This window comes from Dermacentor variabilis, chromosome 2, assembly GCF_050947875.1.
Source record: "Dermacentor variabilis isolate Ectoservices chromosome 2, ASM5094787v1, whole genome shotgun sequence".
NCBI classification, from domain to species: domain Eukaryota; kingdom Metazoa; phylum Arthropoda; class Arachnida; order Ixodida; family Ixodidae; genus Dermacentor; species Dermacentor variabilis.
Genome location: NC_134569.1, coordinates 12,960,330 through 12,979,725, shown reverse-complemented (window position 1 = coordinate 12,979,725; position 19,396 = coordinate 12,960,330). Strand labels below are relative to the sequence as shown.

Sequence of the window (19,396 nt, the reverse complement as noted above, 5' to 3'; positions counted from 1 at the left end):
GAACGCACTTTGATGCGCCATAGCTCAGAGATTTGCTTCAGTTTTTCGAGCGCACTCCCGTTGGAAACATCGATTGTGAGGACATTTTTGCGTGTATTTATCCGTATGTCCGTAATTTCATTCGGCACGACCCCTTCCAAGAAAACAGATAGTTCTTGCCTGTTCAGCGATCGGAGATTGCTTGAGAGTTCCTCGGGTACGAACACGATGGCGTGAGGCAAGCGTTCAGGCCTTGACTTTAGAGTCGCCGTTCTCGCTTGCGTTGATGTATTCGCGTTGACAGTCCTCCCTTTGGCTCTCTTCCTGCGGACAGAGATGAAGCTATCATCCGATGAGTCTTCATCCGACGCGGAGTACAGCTCAGTGTCCTCGGTGTCACTGAGCACGCTTCCTCTCTTCCTCCTGACGGATGGCCTTGATGGCCTCTGGCCAGGAGGGCCTCTGGAAGGATCCGCGACCATGGCCACAAGACCGGGTGCTGAGGCACCAGGAAATTCCGAAGATTTCGTCAGAAACCAGAGAACACAGATAGAAGCGTTAAACATCCATCCGTTCGTAGCAATTTCTACAAAGGAAACCCATACGGGTTCCTCGAAAGAAAAGCCTCGCAGTTGAAGAAAAATTCGTCCTGGTCCGGGGCGCGAACCCGGGACCACCGCCTTTCCGGGGCAGCCGCTCTACCATCCGAGTGAACCAGGCGGCTAGCAGAAGGTAGGGTGAAGTCGAATTTGTCAACACCTCGAAGCAAATGCTAGAAGTGTTTGACGTAATAGTTCTGCGGAAACCCGCAAGGTGGAGGGAAGTAATTAATTACTTCTCCACTTTGCAGGTTTTCGCAGAGCTATTACGTCAGAAGCGTTCTACCAAGATTTCTGCTACGGCGTTGGGACTGCGATGTTCGGTGACTAGCAGAAAGCGCGCACTGAGACGCTCGCCCGCGAGCGCTGCCCTGCTAATGTCGTGAAGCTTTGATCTATGAACTTGTTGATGCCAGACACTGGCAAGTTCACTGGAATAGAAATGGAACGGTAAGAAGCGCGTTAATATAGTTCATAGCTCGTGTAGCTCTTATCTGTGTTAGCACCAACTAATGAATGTATACTGGATAAAGAAAAAGCACCAGGGGGAAATTGCTCGCTGAGAAGACCGATAAACATATATACATTGCGATGCAACTTGAGAAGTAATGATATTGAAATGTCCAAGATTTTAGAAGAAAGGAAAAAAAAATATTGAATCGTCGCGACGGAACATCACAAGTCGCCGTTGGCGTCTAAGTCCATAGTTATAACGAAATAATTTTTGAACAGTTCTGATAGCGTACACGCAACAATAGTTGCTAGTGTACTGGCAAATGTTCATATGCTGCGGCCTAAACCTCACGGCACGGTGCGAAAACGCGCTCGCAGCGAAAACCAAACATTGTGCGCGTACTTAGACGTAGGGGTCTGCGCATGCGCAGTGCCGTCGCCCCCAGCTCTTGCGTACGCCAGCCCCGCAAGCCGCTTGCGTCCCCGAACGCTGTTCATGTCGCGGCGAGTCTGTCACTGCGAGGTCGTGACCGAAAGGGAGCGTGGCCGCGTGCGTCCCCCGGCGCATGCTTGCCGCGGGCAAACGTGGCGCGCCCTGGCTCGAGACCTCGGCGCTGTTGGCGCGTGCTGAGCCGCTCGGGGATCGACGGGGGGACGACGCGCTCTCTGCGGTTCTCGGCTTCTTCTTTCCGGCGCTCACGTGTGTGCACGGCGGCTTAGCGGTCGCCAGGTGCTACCGCGTTTCGCGCGGTACACTCATCGCACTATGCGTAGTTCGTGGGTAGTTTTGTTGTTGCCGTTGGCACCCCCGTCGCGTACACGTGCGTACGAGGGTGCCACAGTCGGGGGCTTCGATGAAAGTTACTCAAAGCAAATTAACGCTTTGCTGCAGCGGAGAGAGTATGTAACGCACAACAGTTTTCTGTGCGGGAACCCAGGCAATCTGAGTTGCACTCGGCGCCAGTGTGTGCGGCTAGCACGCTGATCCACACCCTTTCTCGTCCTAAAAGTAAATAAAGAAGGAAAAAGAAATAGAACGGCAAAACTCATCTTACGAGCGTGGCGTGCCAGTTTTTCGTACTCGCGATAGCTCGCGCTTTGTGAAAATGTGTTAGGCATGCTTCGTCTCCGGAATCGGCCCACATTTTCCAGTATACGTTCCTCGTATAGCAGCCAACACCGCTGTGTTCGCGTGGAAATGTTGCGACGCCGTGCCGCCCTAATTATGATCGGTCCAGGTCGAACAGCTTTTAACGTTTCATCGCCGGAGCACAAGTGTCATCATCGTTTTAACGTACACCACATGGCATAGTCTTACATATAAGGCTAGCAGTATCTATTAAATAAATAGCCTGATGACGACACAATGCGTGTTTCTCTCGCTTACGCCTCGTCTGGTACCTGTGTGGAACCCAGCAATCGCATGCTCTAGCTCGTGTCGAGCGGCCAGAGTATAAACCACGCCGTCGGCGTCACACGATCGTCGTCACCGTCATCTTGTTGCTGTCGTCACGCACGCGCTCGCATCAGACACATAACTGTTCGTCTTATTCAAACACGCCGGTCCACCTGGTAACGCTTTGCGTAATTGCAAGCTGTGATGGGTACCCAGCTACCACCAAAAATGTTTCTCATAACCTCGATTACACGGTGCGTGGAACTTTTTCGGTACTGTTAGTATTGCCACCTGGTGTTTTGAGCCAGCGTTGCGTGCCCAGCAAGAACGGTGATTGAAGACGACGAAGTCAAAGATCTCGTGCCAGCTGGAAAACCGTCCTTTTTGTGTCTGATATTTTCGTGTCTGGCTGCTGATACTGCTGCTTACTCTTGCCTTAGCGCGTGACAAACTGGTGGAGGTGCTGGGTAATCTAATCTATGCACCAAACTCCTCCGGGCAGCAGGAGCTCCAGCCCCGTACCGGTGGTTACGCCTTTACACCGCGCCAGCAGAAGGATCCGTGGACAAGCCCCTGAGTTTGGACTCCTCCCAGGGAAAATGACAGCTCCGACTACCCCAATCGGTATGGAAGGCACAACGCCGATTCATTGTACGCTACTCAATCCGCGAACGCCGAATCCCTTCCACGGCGCCATACATGAGGACGTTGAAGATTGGCTGGTGCACTATGAACGTGTTGCCGCGTTCAACAAGTGGGATGACGCAGACAAACTGAAAAACCTATATTCCAGCCTTAACGATGGCGCACGTGTTTGGTATGAGAACCGCGCAGATGCCCTAACTTCATGGGCAGAATTCAAATGCCGGATTCTTGAGACGTATGCGAGCCCTGATCGCCGAGAGCGAGCTGAGCGTGATCTCCAGTCCCGTATACAAATGCCGAACGAGGGTGTCGCAATGTACGTCGAGGACATGACGCTTCTCTTTCGACGAGCAGACCCCAGCATGTCGGAAGAAGGTGCGGTACCTAATGCGCGGAGTGAAAGAACAGCTGTTCGGCGGCCACGTGCGCAGTCGTCCCAAGACTGTGTCAGAATTTCTTTCCGAGGCCATCACCATGGAGCAGACTCTTCGCCAGCGGACACCATCATACGAACGCCAAGTGAACACTGCCTCACCTACGGACTTCTTCGGAGCTCTCAGGGGTCACGTCGATTTCTATCGAGAGCTCATTCGTTCCGTGATCCGCGAAGAACTCCAGAAACTGTCGGTACCTTCACAGCCGACGCTCAGCTCCTTGTCCAGCGTTCTCCGTGACGAAGTCCAGCATGCGCTAAGAGAACCACCCTTTAACACAGAAGCTCGACCGCTAAGAAATGACAGCCCCCGTATGTCATATTCGCAAGCCTTGAGGCAACCTGCCCCACCTTTCTCCCCGCTTCGCGCCGAGCGCCCGGCCATGCTAGAGCCTGTCCAAGCGTCCTCGTATTACCAGGACCACCGACAAGCCCCAAGAAAATCAGACGTGTGGCGGGCACCTGATCGCCGTCCCCTTTGCTTTCACTGTGGCGAAGCTGGGCATGTCTACCGACAGTGCTCCTATCGAGAGCTCGGACTACGCGGATTCTCAGTGAACTCGTCGCGACCTATAGGTTGGGCCAGCGTCCTCCTGAAATTGAAGACTACGTTGCCCAGCAGCGCGGATCTCCATCAGCTCGACACCAGTCACGCTCCCCTTCGCTGCGGCGGTTTTCTCCGACTCGCCGTACGTATTCAAGCGTGGTGCAGGGTCAGTCGCCCAGCCCACGACGGGAAAACTAACCACAGCGACCTTTGGGGGTGAGGCCGCTCAGTCTGGACGTGCTCAAGGACCCCTACTGACGCGTACGCGGACCGACGATACATCGACGACGACAATATCTGCTGATTACGGAAGAAGAATTTCTTTGGACATTCCTGTACTGCTCGACGGTCGTGAATTGACTGCTTTAGTGGACACTGGAGCGGATTATTCTATAATGAGCGAAAAACTGGCTACTCTTCTGAAGAAAGTGACCACGCCTTGGAATCAGACGCCAGTTCGTACAGCGGGCGGGCACATCGTCACACCACTCGGCATGTGCACGGCACGAATAGATTCGCGGCTCTACGTTTGTTGCCAGTTTGAGCATTCTCCCTCAGTGTTCTAGAGACCTAATCATCGGCATGGACTTTCTCAGGGAGCACGGAGCTATCATCAACATTCGACAACGCCTCGTCACTTTCTCGACAAAGAGGGCCACAGCGACGACCAACACCATCCACCCTCGAGCATCTTTTCGTGTCATCGATGACGCTGTCACGTTACCACCGCGTGCAAGTGTCGTGGTTCAAGTGGCATGTGACAGGCTCATACACGGTGAAGCGGTCGCAGAAAGCAATCGCTCTCTCCTGCTTTCTCATGGTGTTTGCGTAGCAAGAAGCCTTGTCGATCTCCACAATGGCCACTGAGGTTCTTGTCACCAACTTCAGCTACGAACACCGGCACCTTTTCCCAATACTGTCATCGCCTACGCCGACCCGATCGCCGATGTCACTGAGTGTTTTGTTTCCGAAGCAATCGGCACTGCTGAAGCACCTCTACGCAACGTCGACATTAGTCCAACGCTTCCTGAAGAGAACAGACAACCCCTGCGCGAGCTGTTGCTTGAGTTCCACTCTTGCTTTGCACGGTCGTCGAAGATACGTCAAACATCGATTACGAAACACCGTATTATCACCTATGACGACGTGCCCCCCATACGGCAACAGCCTTATCGTGTTTCCCCGACCGAACGACATGCGATTCAAACGCAGGTGAAGGAAATGCTTCAAGACGGCGTAATCCAGCCTTCATGCAGTCCCTGGTCATCGCCTGTCGTTCTTGTTAAAAAGAAAGATGGCACGCTTTGATTTTGCGTTGACTACCGGAAGCTAAACAACGTCACAAAGAAAGACGTGTACCCGTTGCCTCGTGTCGACGATTATCTGGACAGGCTGAGGCACGCGAAGTATTTTTCCTCTATCGATCTGAAAAGTGGCTACTGGCAAATTGAAGTAAATGAGCGTGACCGCGAGAAAACTGCTTTCGTAACTCTGGACGGCCTTTACGAATTTAGAGTACTCCCTTTCGGCCTCTGTTCCGCTCCAGCCACATTCCAGCGAATGATGGATACCGTTCTCGCTGACCTCAAATGGAAAAGCTGCCTCGTTTATCTCGATGATGTTGTCTTCTCGGAAACTTTTGACGAGCGCCTTCGACGCCTTCGGAATGTAATGTACTCGAAGCCATTCGATCGGCTGACCTTACACTCAAGCCAGAGAAATGCCATTTCGGTTACGAGGAACTGAAGTTCCTTGGTCCCGTCGTAAGCGCGGCAGGTGTTCGGCCCGATCCCGAGAAGACTGCTACCGTAGCAGCCTTTCCCGCTCCAACGGATAAGAAAAGTGTCCGACGATTTTTAGGCTTGTGTGCATATTATGGACGCTTCATTGAAAATTTTTCGAAGATTGCAGATCCGCTATTTCGCCTTACGCGTGACGACACGCCATTCCTCTGGACTGATGAACAGCAGACCGCCTTTGCGGAGCTACAACGTCGATGGTCTCCTCCTCCCATGCTCGGTCATTTTGATGAGGATGCGGACACAGAAGTACGCACTGACGCCAGCAATGTCGGTCTCGGAGCTATCCTGGTGCAACGGCAAGACGGGACTGAACGAGTTATCGCCTACGCGAGCCGCACTCTGTCACGCGCAGAGTCCAATTATTCCACCACAGAGAAGGAGTGCCTCGCGGTTATTTGGGCTACCACAAAGTTTAGGCCGTATCTCTACGGGCGGCCATTTAAAGTTGTGACCGACCATCACGCTTTGTGCTAGTTGACCAAGCTCCGAGACCCTTCTGGACTATTGGCACGTTGGAGTCTGCGACTCCAGGAATTTAACATCACCATCGATTACAAGTCAGGCAGAAAACATGAAGATGCTGACACGTTATCACGAGAACCTGTTGAATCTCAGAATCCTGACGAGGAAGACGACAGCGCCTTTCTGGGAGCCCTCAGCGGGCCGGATCTGCTCGCTAAACAGCGATCGGACGCTGAGTTAAGACTGTTTGGATCCCACCGATGGCATCGGTTTGTTGGGATCCAAACATCTGGTGGCAGCGGTGGGATCGCCTCCGACTCCCAACAACAGATCGTACCAGCGGTGCGATCAAAACAAGACCCATCATCGATCACTTAGAAGGCGGCATCGCGTCCATTCCTCACCCTATTTCGCGACGGTTGTCGTCAATTTGCCTACGAGGGGGCATCTTATACAAAAGAAACACAGGTGCCGGCGACAAACCACACCTGCTAGTAGTACCTCAAGCCCTTCGCGACGACATCCTATGAGCCTGCCACGACGAGCCGACATCTGGTCACTTGGGCTACTCAAAGACTCTGGACAGGGTACGGCAACTGTACTACTGGCCTAGGCTGACTGCTTGCGTCAAACGCTATGTGAAAGGATGCCGTGAATGCCAGCGCCGCAAGTCACCACCCTTCAAGCCTGCAGGCCTTCTACAACCCATCGACCCTCCGCGTACGCCGTTTGATCAAGTTGAAATGGACCTTCTTGGACCATTTCCCTTGTCTTCCTCCGGCAATAAGTGGATCATTGTCGCAACTGACTACTTGACGCGTTACGCTGAGACGAAGGCACTACCACGCGGCACAGCATCTGAAGTTGCCCAGTTTTTATGCATCACATTCATCATCATTGACGCACCGTCATTCATCATCACTGACCGAGGGACGGCATTTACGGCGAAGCTTCTGGACGACATCTTCAAGCTGAGTTACACGAGTCATCGAAAGGCCACTGCATACCACCCTCAGACTAACGGCTTGACAGAAAGACTAAACAAAACACTGGCAGACATGATCGCTATGTACGTGGATGTGCAGCACAAAACGTGGGACGAAATCCTACCGTACGTAACGCTTGCGTACAACACTGCCACGCAGGAAACTACACGCTTCACGCCATTCCGCCTCGTTTATGGTCGAGATGTCCCAACTATGCTAGACGCCATGATTCCATATGAAGATACCGACCATCTCGACCAGTTAGCTCCTGACGTCGAGGAGTACATTCAGCGCGCCGAGGAAGCGCGTCAACTGGCCCGTGTGCACATAAGACAGCAGCAGTGTACAGATGCAATAAAGTACAATCTCCACCATCGACAAGTTACCTATGAGCCTGGTGACCAAGATTGGGTTTGGACACCCATTAGACGGCGAGGTCTCAGCGAGAAACTCCTGAGCAAGTACTTCGGACCATACACAGTACTAAGGCGTGTAAGCGACGTGAACTATTAAGTGATTTCAGACGGAGACCTGCCATCGCCCAAGCGCCGTTTACCACGCGCAGAGACTGTACATGTCGTCCGCCTCAAGCCATATTTTACACGGTGAAGTGTACTAGTGAAACAACTTTTTTTTTTTGCTGTCGTCGCGTCCTCCTCCAAAAAACTGCGAAGTGTTCTTTTTTTTTTTTTTTTTTGTTCTCGACCACAGAACACATTTTTCCGTGTGCATTTCCGTGTGTGTGCTAGCGCGTTTCCTTTCTTTTTTTTTTTTGTCTTACCTAATTTGTGTAGTTCCCGTGTACGTTTTGTGCTTGAGCATCGAGTCGATGCTCCATTGGGAGGGGGAATAATGCCACCTGGTGTTTTGAGCCAGCGTTGCGTGCCCAGCAAGAACGGCGATAGAAGTCGACGAAGTCAAAGATCTCGCGCCAGCTGGAGAACCGTCCTTTTTGTGTCTGACATTTTCGTATCTGGCTGCTGATACTGCTGCTTACTCTTGCCTTAGCGCGTGACAGTATTAAGCATGAAATGCTTTTAGCTCCCGTTATCGGCAACCCTCAAGTGACCTTGAGCCAAAAGCCAGAGGCGTTAGCCGGATACTCAAACGAGAAAATCCGGGCTAGTTGCGAGAACAAAACAATATCCGATCAACCGCCTCTGTCGCTGCAATCGAAGACCATGCCACCTTTAAAGTTGCGATTTACAAGTTATTGTTAGAGCGCTCCTCTCTGTAATGTCCTCGGGTCCTTAGAATATGAAAATAAATAAACCAGTCAAAACTTAAAATGCCGTCTCTGGCCCCCAACCCTTTGTACAGGACCGCATTACATACGCTAGTTACTGCCTAAGCAAGTAAAAAAAAATATTGCTTCCGATTTCTTCCTAATGTTTCTGACAATCCAACTTAAACTGCAACTTCTAGTACTCTGAAATTTTATTCGTCATTTCCAATAGGGCGACGTTCAAAAGGCAGATACAGGGCACCATACACTTCATTGTCATCTTTTGGCGCTGAGACAGTGTTGCCTGTGCTCTTTTGAACGCCAGCGGTCCGTGAGTTCGGTGGCGTAGGTTTTGCGTCGCCTCGAGATATGGCGCCACGCTGCGTGGTGCCTCCTTCAGGCGCTTTTCTTTTTCTCGCTGGGCAGTGTGCTTTGTCTCACTGCCATCATCGTCATCAAAAACATTTATTGGTCTCTGCAGGGTCTTCTTGGATGCTCTTGACTGGGTTTAGCATGGGCGGGTCCAGGGCTCCAACGGCCTCAGCTGCCCTGCGTGCTCGCTACACGAGGCCAATTTGGTCCTCCTAACGGTCGCTGGCCAGCAGTGCCTCCCATTGCTCCACGCTTGGATTTATGATTTTGGGGACTGCTGTTATAAGTTGGCATTCCCATGTGGTGTGATACAAGGTGGGCTTTTGACCGCAGCCCGGGCATTTAGCTGCGTATCTGGTGAGGTACATTTTACTCGGTATGTTTAGGTTGAGGAAAGTTTCTATCTGGAGCTGTCTTCAACCAGTGGCCTCCGGTCTCGTGAGTGATTTATGCGGGGGAGGATATCGTATCCTGGTTCCCCTGTAGTGTGGCAATAAAGCGGAATATTCATTTGCAACAGACGGTAAATTTTCGAGAGCGGATTCTTCGGGTGCTTTGATTGCAAACCCTCGAACTACCCTGTGCGCCTCTCTGGCGTCTTTCGCTGCCTGTCGTGCCGCCTTCAGCCGGTTTTCTGCTTCTAGCTGGGCAGCGTGCATATTGACACGTGGACTTATCTTTTTCAGGTGAGCGCTTTTCACCGTCTAACAAATATCGCTCAGCGCAGGACGCGCCTGCATATAGATGGTTCTATCCGCTGTCTGTTGTCGCCGAACCTTGTGTAATCTGATTGCATGTATGCGCGACGCGGATGCTGTAGAACCTTCTGGAAGACACGCGGGCACCAGCGATAACTCTGGAACGTTCGATGGCTCATGTATAAAAGCTGACGCGCTTGACCCGCTGATCAGATTTTCAATGATCGCCGACTGTGTTCGCTGCTATCGTTGTTCTTTGAGTGTAGCCTGCTTTGAGGGCGCAAATTCGCCCAGTAAGACCCTAGTTTCGTCAATCACAGTTTTTCTGCATTCTTCACAGTCACTACTACGTGATAATATGGACCAGTGCACAGTATGGCGTGGTGTGGTGTGGTGTGGTGTAGTGTGGTGGGGTGTGCCGTTACAAAAATGCTCTACACCCATTTTAAGATTGTGGCTAATATAATCTCCAACCAATCTGATTTACCTGTTGCCATTTCATGTTTACGTCTACTCTCGATTACAGGAGAGAAGGCAACTTTTTTTTTTTTTTTTTGCCATGACCCTTCTTTGACACTGCAGGCTTTACTCGGGCATTGTAGATAGGTTAATGCAATGCCACCGCCGCTACTGTGCATCCACCAAGTCGAGCTTTCTGATTCTTTCCCCGCACTGCTGGCGCCGCCGCTGCCGCAGTAATGATGAGGCTGATCTATTGGCATCCCCTTTGAAACGCGGTGGTGACAAATGGTCACCTAGCCTGCTTGATTTAACCAGGCATACTGTACACGTTTTTCATTCAAGCATTTTTGTATACATCGCCTTAATCCTTTTTTTCCCTCAAAGCTTCTCTACATACCTTGTACCGCTACCTATGCCTGTAACGGATCCGATCGTATCAATTTCTTCTCTGCTTTTTTTTTTTCATCAATACTCTAAATGTATCTTGCTTATCTCGACGGCTGACCGGTTTTAATGCTTCCAAATTTAAATCCCAGCGTATCTGAAAGGTGTACGTTATTTACGGGTCTCACTAGGTGAATACCTTCGCATTCCCTTAGGATGTGCTCATCTTGTTGCGAATATTTGCTCCGGTATGTCCTTAGACAACCAGCTCGAGCCTCAAACAGCAAGGGACTGCATTTCGTGTTATCGTACAGGTTTTCCCTTCTACTTTCTTTCTTTTCATTCTTGTGAATCCCGTTGGATTTTTTTTTTCATTCTTTGCACCCAATTCACTGCCTCTGTTTCTCTCAATTTCTTTTTGATGACTCTTGGTTTTCTATGTACACTTTTGATTGCCCTGTACTTGGTTGCCAACTTTCTTGACCTCTTCCTCCATTCTGCGTCCATGCTTTTAGCATACAGATACATGTGCACTTTAGCCGCCAATTTATTTTGATCCATGTTCCTGGGTCTTTCTTCAAAACTAATTTTGCTGTGCGCTTTTCTGACTTCAGCAGAGGCCCAACCCGTGTCACCCTGCGCTGCCTCATTTGTGGTTTTACCGTGGACTCCCAAATTCCAACTGGCCTACCGATCTTTCGTTAACTTCCAACCCCGACACGATATTAGATATTAAACACAGAGTAGCATTTGCGAATGTTAGCGCTGGCACCATTAGTCCTTTCCAGATTCCACCTCATAATTATTGTGGCCTCAGAGTCCTCCATGTTTCATTATTGCTGCATTCCGCTTCCCTTTTTATTTTCACATTATCTTGGGGGGTTATTAAGTCTTTTCTTGACGTGGTTTTATATTGTTTGAATATGAGTATGACCTGCTGTTGAATTGACACCGCGTAATTACTTGTCTCTTCATTATAGATCATAATTCCCTATTTCTCTGTGCTAAACTGAAAGCCGAGAATTGTCGCTGCGTTGCCACAGATATTCGGAAGTGTCTGTGAATCTCCTGCACTGTCTGCTAGTATACAGCACTATGTCGTCCGCATACATCAGTCTGGGGACCTTCTGTTGCAGCATTTGTCCATTACGCATGCGTGATAAATCAAACCCTAATTCACTGTTTTGCAGTCGTCTTTCTATACCCTTATCATAAAATTCAACAAGGACATTCTTGCTTCATTCCTTGGTGAATTTCCACCACTTCATTACATTTACGCTCTTCTATAGTTTGCTTTGTTTCCTTGTTCTACCACTTAAGTGGTTTCTGCTTTCCAACCCAACATATTTTTTTCCCCGTGTCTGTCTTATTCCCTGCTGCATAACGTCTACAAGTTCCTTATATTGCCAGACTGTTGTAGGGAACGCCTAGATTCGCTATTGTGTTTGCGATCTCTGTCATTTGCTTGTCATTCATTTGTTAGAAATAAGTTTTTATCGCCTCGGCGGATGCGCGGGGCCGAGCGCCGCGTGGTGGTGGCGCAAGGAACCCTGCGGCGCACGTACTTCGCTGTGATTGATTGGATCTGCTGAGGTTGGATCCGCGGTGATTCTGCAAGAAAACAGCCAGACCGCCGCACACACAGTCACGAAACCCGGCGAGGCTCGCAAAGAAAAGCTAAAAGAGAGGGGCGCACTGTTACAAAAAACGCAGGTGTAAACAGAGACACGAGAGAAACTTAAAGATCACCGTTTGTGTTGATCAAGACGGCTTCTGTATTCCCCGAGTCCCTAAGGTACGCCTCCTCGGCATGCATATAGCAGCCGACGGGTCAAACATAGGAGCTATCCGCAAGATCGAAGGTAAGGCTACAGCGGCTACCCGCCTGATCCAACGCATTACAAACAAGCAGACGGACATGGAAGGAAGACAGCGTGAGGCGCCTCATACACTCCTTCGCGATCAGTCACATTGCTTATGTGGCTGTCTTCCAAAACTGGAATGTCACCGAAAGCGAGAAACTCAACACCATTATAGGCAAGACTTACAAGACTGCCCTTGGCCTACCGGAGCCTGCAGATACGAGCACTGCTCGTCTGCCACAGCTGGGAGTATATGCAACACGCCTGAGGAAATCGTGGATGGGCAAAAAGCCTCGCAACTCGAACGCGTGTCCCTGATAGCCACGGGTCGGTACATCCTGCACAAACTCGGCTTCAATTACCACGTCCAACACGGCCAGAAACAGACCATTCCACCCGACATCAACGACACGCTGATCGTGGCCCCTATCCCTCGAAACACGCAACCCGAACGTAACTGGGGCCGAAGCCAGGCCCGTGCCAAGGCACTGATGCGCTCCTTGGGCGGGAAGAGGGCTACGCACTTCGTAGACGCGGCAGAATACACACGAGAACACTGGTTCACGGCGGTACTCGTAGACGTTAACTCTCGCCTTACACACCCGTGTAGTGTCAGCACGGAACACCCAGAAACAGCGGGAGAGGTTGCGATTGCGCCTTACGCTTGCCGACCCACTATGCGAGGTAGTTCTTAGCGACTCACAATCCGCAGTTCGTAACTACGCGCGGGGGCGCATTTCCCCCGAAGCCCTCCAGATCCTACGGAAAGCTGGTCGACAGCACTTCGATAGCACCCCGATCATGTAGTTCCTAGGGCACGTCGCCACCCCCACCGACGAGCCCCCCCCCCCCTAACTTGAACGAGGTTGTATACCGCTCTGCGCGAGAACTGACCAGCCGCGCAGAGAATTGGGAGACCCCCTCTCCGAATTCGGACCTCCTGGTGCGAAACACGGAAAAACGCTTAGTCAGATACAACAACATCACCAAGCACTATACCAGCTAGGCAGGCGATATTGCCCCCACCTCACCCCAAATTGAAACGTCGCCAGGCAGTCGTCTGGCGACAACTGCAGACACACACGTTCCCCAGACCGGAGCGATTGCGGCACATTTTCCCCACTCAATACCCGAGTGCTCTTTGCAAGTTAAGTCAGGCAACTAGAGCGACGCTCTCGCACATGTTGTGGAAGTGTCCTGTTACATCAGCTAAAATGGCAGTAGCTCCGGACGTTCTTGCGTCGAAGTGGGCCGCCGCATTGCGCAACACCGGCCTTGAGACACAAGAGTGGGCAGTCCAGTAGGCTCGAGAGGCAGGACGAGGCAAAACCTCGAAATCACCTCATGGAAGACCTGATTCTGGGCCGTTATACTTTCCCGTATTTTCTATAAATCCGTGTGGTGATCCCGTTTGTGTGCACAAGGGCACAAACCCCGCTTGTGTTGTGCGGCGTTGAGGTTCTCATTCGTGTTCCTTTTGTGTGTGTGCATTATACGCCCGTACTTTCATATCAAGAATACTTACCAACTTGCTCAGCCTTCTGTGCTTTCAGGACTCACCGTTATAATTGTGTTTCGAGAAAGTTCTAGAAAACTCTTAATTGTGCTCACCGCACTTTTCTATGGCGTACGCTTCAACGCACCATCAGTGCCCCTTATACAATACACTTTCCTTATAAGAGCGCTCGAGCAGACACTGTAACGTGATCTCTTGGCAAGTCAGCGTCACAGCTTTTCCACAGCCGCCTTGATTTATTGAGGTTGACTGCACGACGAGACGTGTTCCGTGATGTCTGCTTTTGGGTAGCACGGGTGATCACGAGGCCGTACTTTTCGTGCCGTTCAACGTCGTCGGCTCCGATAAGAGTCGAATGACTGCTCGTTTCTTGCCCACTTCTTGTGCATTTCGTATCTCGCGTTATTTGTGCGGGCGGATTTAACGAACATTCTTTTGTGAGCCGTCTGAACATTACGTTCTTATAACTTGTTGCGCGTGTTCCGGATATAAGCCGGGACGTGTTTTCTTCTTTTTTTTTTTCGGCTTCGCGAGAACTTGCCGTGTAACTCCCTGAGGAAATATGTTCCATCGAATGCTGTTGGCTCAGCCATGTTGAATAATTTGTTCAACCTAACCTGCTTCCCTTTCGTTCTGTTTTGCAGGTATGCGTGAAGGAGGGATGCCTACTGAAACAGACAAGTTCATTCCAGGTAAGCGACCGACAGAATTTCTCTGCCTTGTCGTCGACGAATAAGCTTACAACGGTTGACTACGTCGTGGAGATGCCAAGAATACAGAATGAAAGAACACGTGCCATAACGGAAACTGAATCAGATGACACTTCGGTCTGGAGTTGGAGCCAGTTAGATTTTTTTGACACGTTGCAACCAGTGATGTGGGCTGCAGCTTATGCCGATGTTGGAACGTGGCATGGCTTCATCGAACAAAGCCAACAGATAGGCGAATGAGTGAACGATTAAAAAGGCTCTGCCTTCTTTTTTACCTTCTTCCATGCAGTTTATACACTGTAAAGTGATCAAGCTCGCAGCCTATAATTCACAAAGCGATAACTTTGCGATAATGTCCTTGGTCGGTCGGCAACTTTGCTGTAAAGCGTCATCAGGCTTCAGTGAAGTTCGGAATTTATCCTGTCCGGCTCTGTTGAGGCAGCCGTCCTCTATGCTTTCCGAATTTAGCGCTCATTGTAAAATTTACATTATTCTGGCAAACTCGCAAATTCTCCCTGCGAACTTCATTTCGTCGGTTAAGTTCCATCAAGGTGCCCTAGTGGCGACGATGTGCTAACTTTCTGCCTCGATATTGACGTAAAGCCTAGCTGCATTGCACCTCTGAGCACGCAATTAGCGTATGATTCCATAAGTTGTACCCTCCGTGGCGGCGTAGTGGCTTTGGTGCTGTGCTGCTAAGCCCGAGGTCGCGGGATCTAATCCCGGCAACGGCGGTTGCATTTCGATGGGGGCGAAATGTAAAAAAACACCCCGTGCATTGTGCACGCTAAACAACCCCTGGCGGTCGAGATTGTTCCGGAGTCCCAACTACGGCGTGCCTCGTAGGCATATCGTGGTTTTGGCGCCTAAAACCCTCGAGTAATTTTTTTGCATAAGTTGGTTTGCGAGTCGTGGCGCTCGAGAACGGCAAGCGTCCTACGAAAAAAAGTTCGTTGAATGATCAAACAAAAATATCTAATTCCTAAAATAACATGCTAACTGGCGACAAAAAAAAAAGTTTGCTTCATGGTCGCCGATTTGCGTGCAGAATAACCAGCTAGGCGCAAAAAAAAAAAAAAAAATGCGGCTTTAGTCCTATTTATTTTTTTTGTCATTTTGATTAGAAATCATTTCATTCATTCTTTGTTGCATTTTTTTGAGATTCTATAGTTGTATGCTGCGCCGCTTGAAATCGCAGTGCTTTCTTAGCCCGAGTGGCTCGCCATTATCTGTGTGTTTACCAGCCTATTGCACAACAATGTAATTTGGTATTTTTCGCGAGCCCTTGACGGGTTTCACTCACAGCGGAGGCCGTTCTCGATGTATTTCTTCGGCAGAAGGATCTGCCGCAAGTTTTCTTTCTCTCTCCGCTAGCAATCACTGAAATAGAAGGCTCCTGCATACGCCTAGCAAGTTGTCGACGAAAGAGCAAGCCTTTAAATTAGTGAGAGAGAGAGACTTCTAGGTTTTCCGCGCTCGCCGCTTGTCGATTCACTCGCCTCCAAATGACGGTTCACTACCGCCGGCTGTTAGCTGCGGACCTTAGACTGGCATCGGTCAAGTTCTCCGAACGCAGCCACTCGCCGTCGCATTCTGATTGAGGTGCGCATGTGCGCGTTGACCATGCCGCCGGACCCGGCAGACATGAAAGGGACTTCTTCAACGGCGAGGCTTTCTTTCTGAGAAACCCGTATGGGTTTCCTTTGTAGCTTCGTGCCACAATTCGGGTGGATGCCATTTTTTTTCGCTTTCATGTGCTTTTCTTCACCTTGCGGGCTTCGGCAGAACTGAGTTATGACTTTGAGGTTGGAAACATTCGCTTACTAACTGATGTGGTGTCCGCGCACATAAGTAAACATGAGCACATCACACTCGCTGTCGAGACGCTGGTGCGAGCAAGCGCGCCAGCAGCAGTGAGCGAAGTTACCCTCGTGCTGTCCGTCGCTACAACGCAAGAGTGGCGAGAACACAACGCGCACAAATGTAGGGTCCGTCTGCAGATCCCTGTCAAGATACCGCGCGCGCGGCCGTGCAAAGTATGCACTTGGTGGTGGAGCCTGAGCCGCGCTCCTTCCTCCCGCGCTGCCTCCCCACTTTCCTCTCTGCCGTGCGCAACATTGAGGCGCGATCGTCAGTTCCACTAGCGCCCGGGCACGAAATACGCAGTTGCTGCCGGAGCAAAACTCACCCCCTCCCAACCCCCCACGGCCTTTCGTGCGACGGAACACGGCGCGTTTGTTCTCCGCTTTCCTCCTTCGCACGCGCCAGATTGAGCCGCGATCCTCGGCTTCCCTGGCGTGCTTTTGCTCGCACACGCAGCATACGACGCGCGGCGACGGTCCTAGCGCCCTTGGACTTTATACGGGACATCACGGCGACGGCAAAATGCGCCTGAATGGTCCATATGATTGTTATCGCAATAAAAACGGATAAAAGAAAGATAAACATTAATATGTCAAGCAAACTCCGGCAATTTTTTAACAGATTGTGGTATGAAATTTACGAGAAAAAGTACACATCACTGATAGTAAATCACACCAACAGCGGTAAAACTTGCTGCGCGTGTGTGACTTCGCGCGCGCGTGTGCGTGCGTCGGCAGTGTTGGTTGGCGCTTAAAGCGAGTCGCAGCAACGAAGCGCGGACAATCAACAAAGATGAGGTTAATGAAATGAATGAATGAAGAAAAAGAGCATGGCACAATCGGCAGACTACTTTTGTGAAGTTGGCTTAGTTGGCTGTAGTTGGAGTAAACAAATCGCACAGGTGAAAGCAGCTTGCCGTGTCGGCGGCTATTCTGAACGCATGATTCTCATACACTCGCGGACAACTTTCTGTGGCAATTAAGAGAAAGCTATGGAGGCAAACCGCGCACAAAAGAGACGGCTTCTGAAAAGAGTCCCGTGTTTTCATCCATGTTAGTTTAAGCTCGGGAAGAGAGAACATAAACACCTTATTAGCAGCAGTTAAATTGGACAAAACACACCACTGAATGCAAAAGTTTACTTATTTGGCGGCTTTTCCCTTCCGCGTCTCTGCAAACGCAAAACCGTCGCACGTGGAAGCTGCGTCGATTCAGCGTCTGTTCCGAGCAACCAAAAGCACTGTCAAAATCTGGCGGACTACTTGGCGCGGTAACACGTGTGCAGAAGCTCCGCCCTCGTAGCTTTCCCTTCATTGCCACAGAAAGTTCTCCGCGAGTGTAGTATATACTTGAGGGAGCATGGAGCAGACGTTCTTAGAATGCCGGCTAATGCGGTCTTCGCACCAGAAGGCGATGAAGGCACTACTGAAGTTCCTCCGGTCAAGCGACCTGTTTGAACGATTGTGACACTCCTGAGTTCCTTCGTGTGTGTGTGTGTGTGCGTGTGTTTGTGTGCGTGTTTTTATTGCGACAGCAGTTACATGGACACTCCAGGCGCATTTCTGCCGACGGTATCGCCGTGAGGTTCCGTGTAAAGTCCAATAGTGATAAAACCGTCGCCGCGCGCCGTATGCTGTATGTGCGAGTGAAAGCGTATCAGGCCGAGCCGGCGAACGCGGTTCAATCTCGCGTGCGCGAGCGAGGAATGCGACCCGGATGCATGCCCTCTCCTGTCGCGCGCGAGGCACGGGGCTAGGCGAGGGAGGAGGAACGTTTTTATAGGGTGCCTCGACATCCTCCTCGCCTGCCGCTCCGTACAGAGTGAAGACAACCACGGCGGCTACTACGGCGTTGACCACGCGAATCGCGGACGCCGTAGTAGGCGCCTTTGGCGGACGCCGTAGGGACGCGTTGCCGGCGCTCGTGTGTTGTTACGTTCGACCTGCGGCGGCTGGCAATCTTCGTGGAAGCGACCGTCGAACTCTGCGATGACTCGCGTTTGTGAAAAACAAGAATGCGCCTCGTTAACAATCCGTTGGCGCCGGCATGTCTGCTGCGGCGACTCGCTTTGTAAGGACGACAATACGCCGCGTCCCCAAGCGAGCGGAGCTGGGATGTCTAGACCCAGTCGGTGGACCAAGTATTAACGCGACAGCGTTAAGGAGCTCGTGTCGCAGAAAAGCCGGTGTCGTCGGTGTCAGTGTCGGCGTCCGCGGCGTTGGCCGTGAGCGAGTGAGCCTCGGAAATGATCGCTGCGCCGTAGCGCATTGTCTTACACCCCTTGGCGGGTCGACGGGAACGCTGTCGCGTTCCACTCTTGAAGGCGGAGCTTAAGCGTCCTCCCATTTTTTGTTTGTGGATTCGCCGTCACCGTCACGGTTTGTTTGGAGCGGGGGAACTCCTGGAAGGAGGTGTTTTACGGCGCCGTCTCACGGGTCTTAGAAGCCGTCAGTCAGTGGACAGAGGCGGCAGCCACTGTCTGTGGGGTCAACTGTAGGACCAAGAGGCGCCTGCTCAGGGCAAGATCCGTGTCTGCGAAAACACTCTCACCTTGGTGTGATCTGTGAAACCTGTGCGGAAGTGAGTGTGTAAACCCTCCCCCTCAAAGGCGGGTCGGCTACGATGACTTTGGTCCGAATTGGTCGACGGTTGAACGGCCGTTTTCTATCATCTAGGGATCTAGGGAGGGCAGTTTGTTTATAAGCAGTCGTGGCGCGGCTGCTGAGTGTGCATTCTCTTTCAGTCATGCTAGACTGATGAATTGTAACGTTTTCATGTAGATACTGTAAATAAATCCCATCTTCCTCGTTCTCAATGAGAACAAGTCTCTCCCTTCAACAACGTCCTCAGCGTGGATGAGTTGGACGACGGCATGGGCCAGCTACCATCTATTTCATGCCCGGCCCCAATCCTTACACTCTCTTGAAAGTAATCTGCGACGTGGCCAAAGTTCGCGCCTGCGCAGGCCTCATCTTCAAAGCGATCTGCGATCTTGGCAGAGTG

The 19,396-nt window shown here is 51.1% G+C and overlaps 1 protein-coding gene across 3 annotated transcripts in view; it reads left to right on the top strand.

The window, feature by feature from the left end:
* LOC142571369 (diacylglycerol kinase delta) overlaps window positions 1-19,396 on the top strand; it is a 481,001-nt gene that overhangs the window by 278,131 nt on the left and 183,474 nt on the right. For all 3 annotated transcript variants that reach the window (XM_075679655.1, XM_075679654.1, XM_075679656.1), the window contains one exon: window positions 14,466-14,513. In XM_075679655.1, coding sequence (XP_075535770.1) covers window positions 14,466-14,513 — 48 coding nt within the window. The remainder of the gene's footprint in view (window positions 1-14,465; window positions 14,514-19,396) is intronic.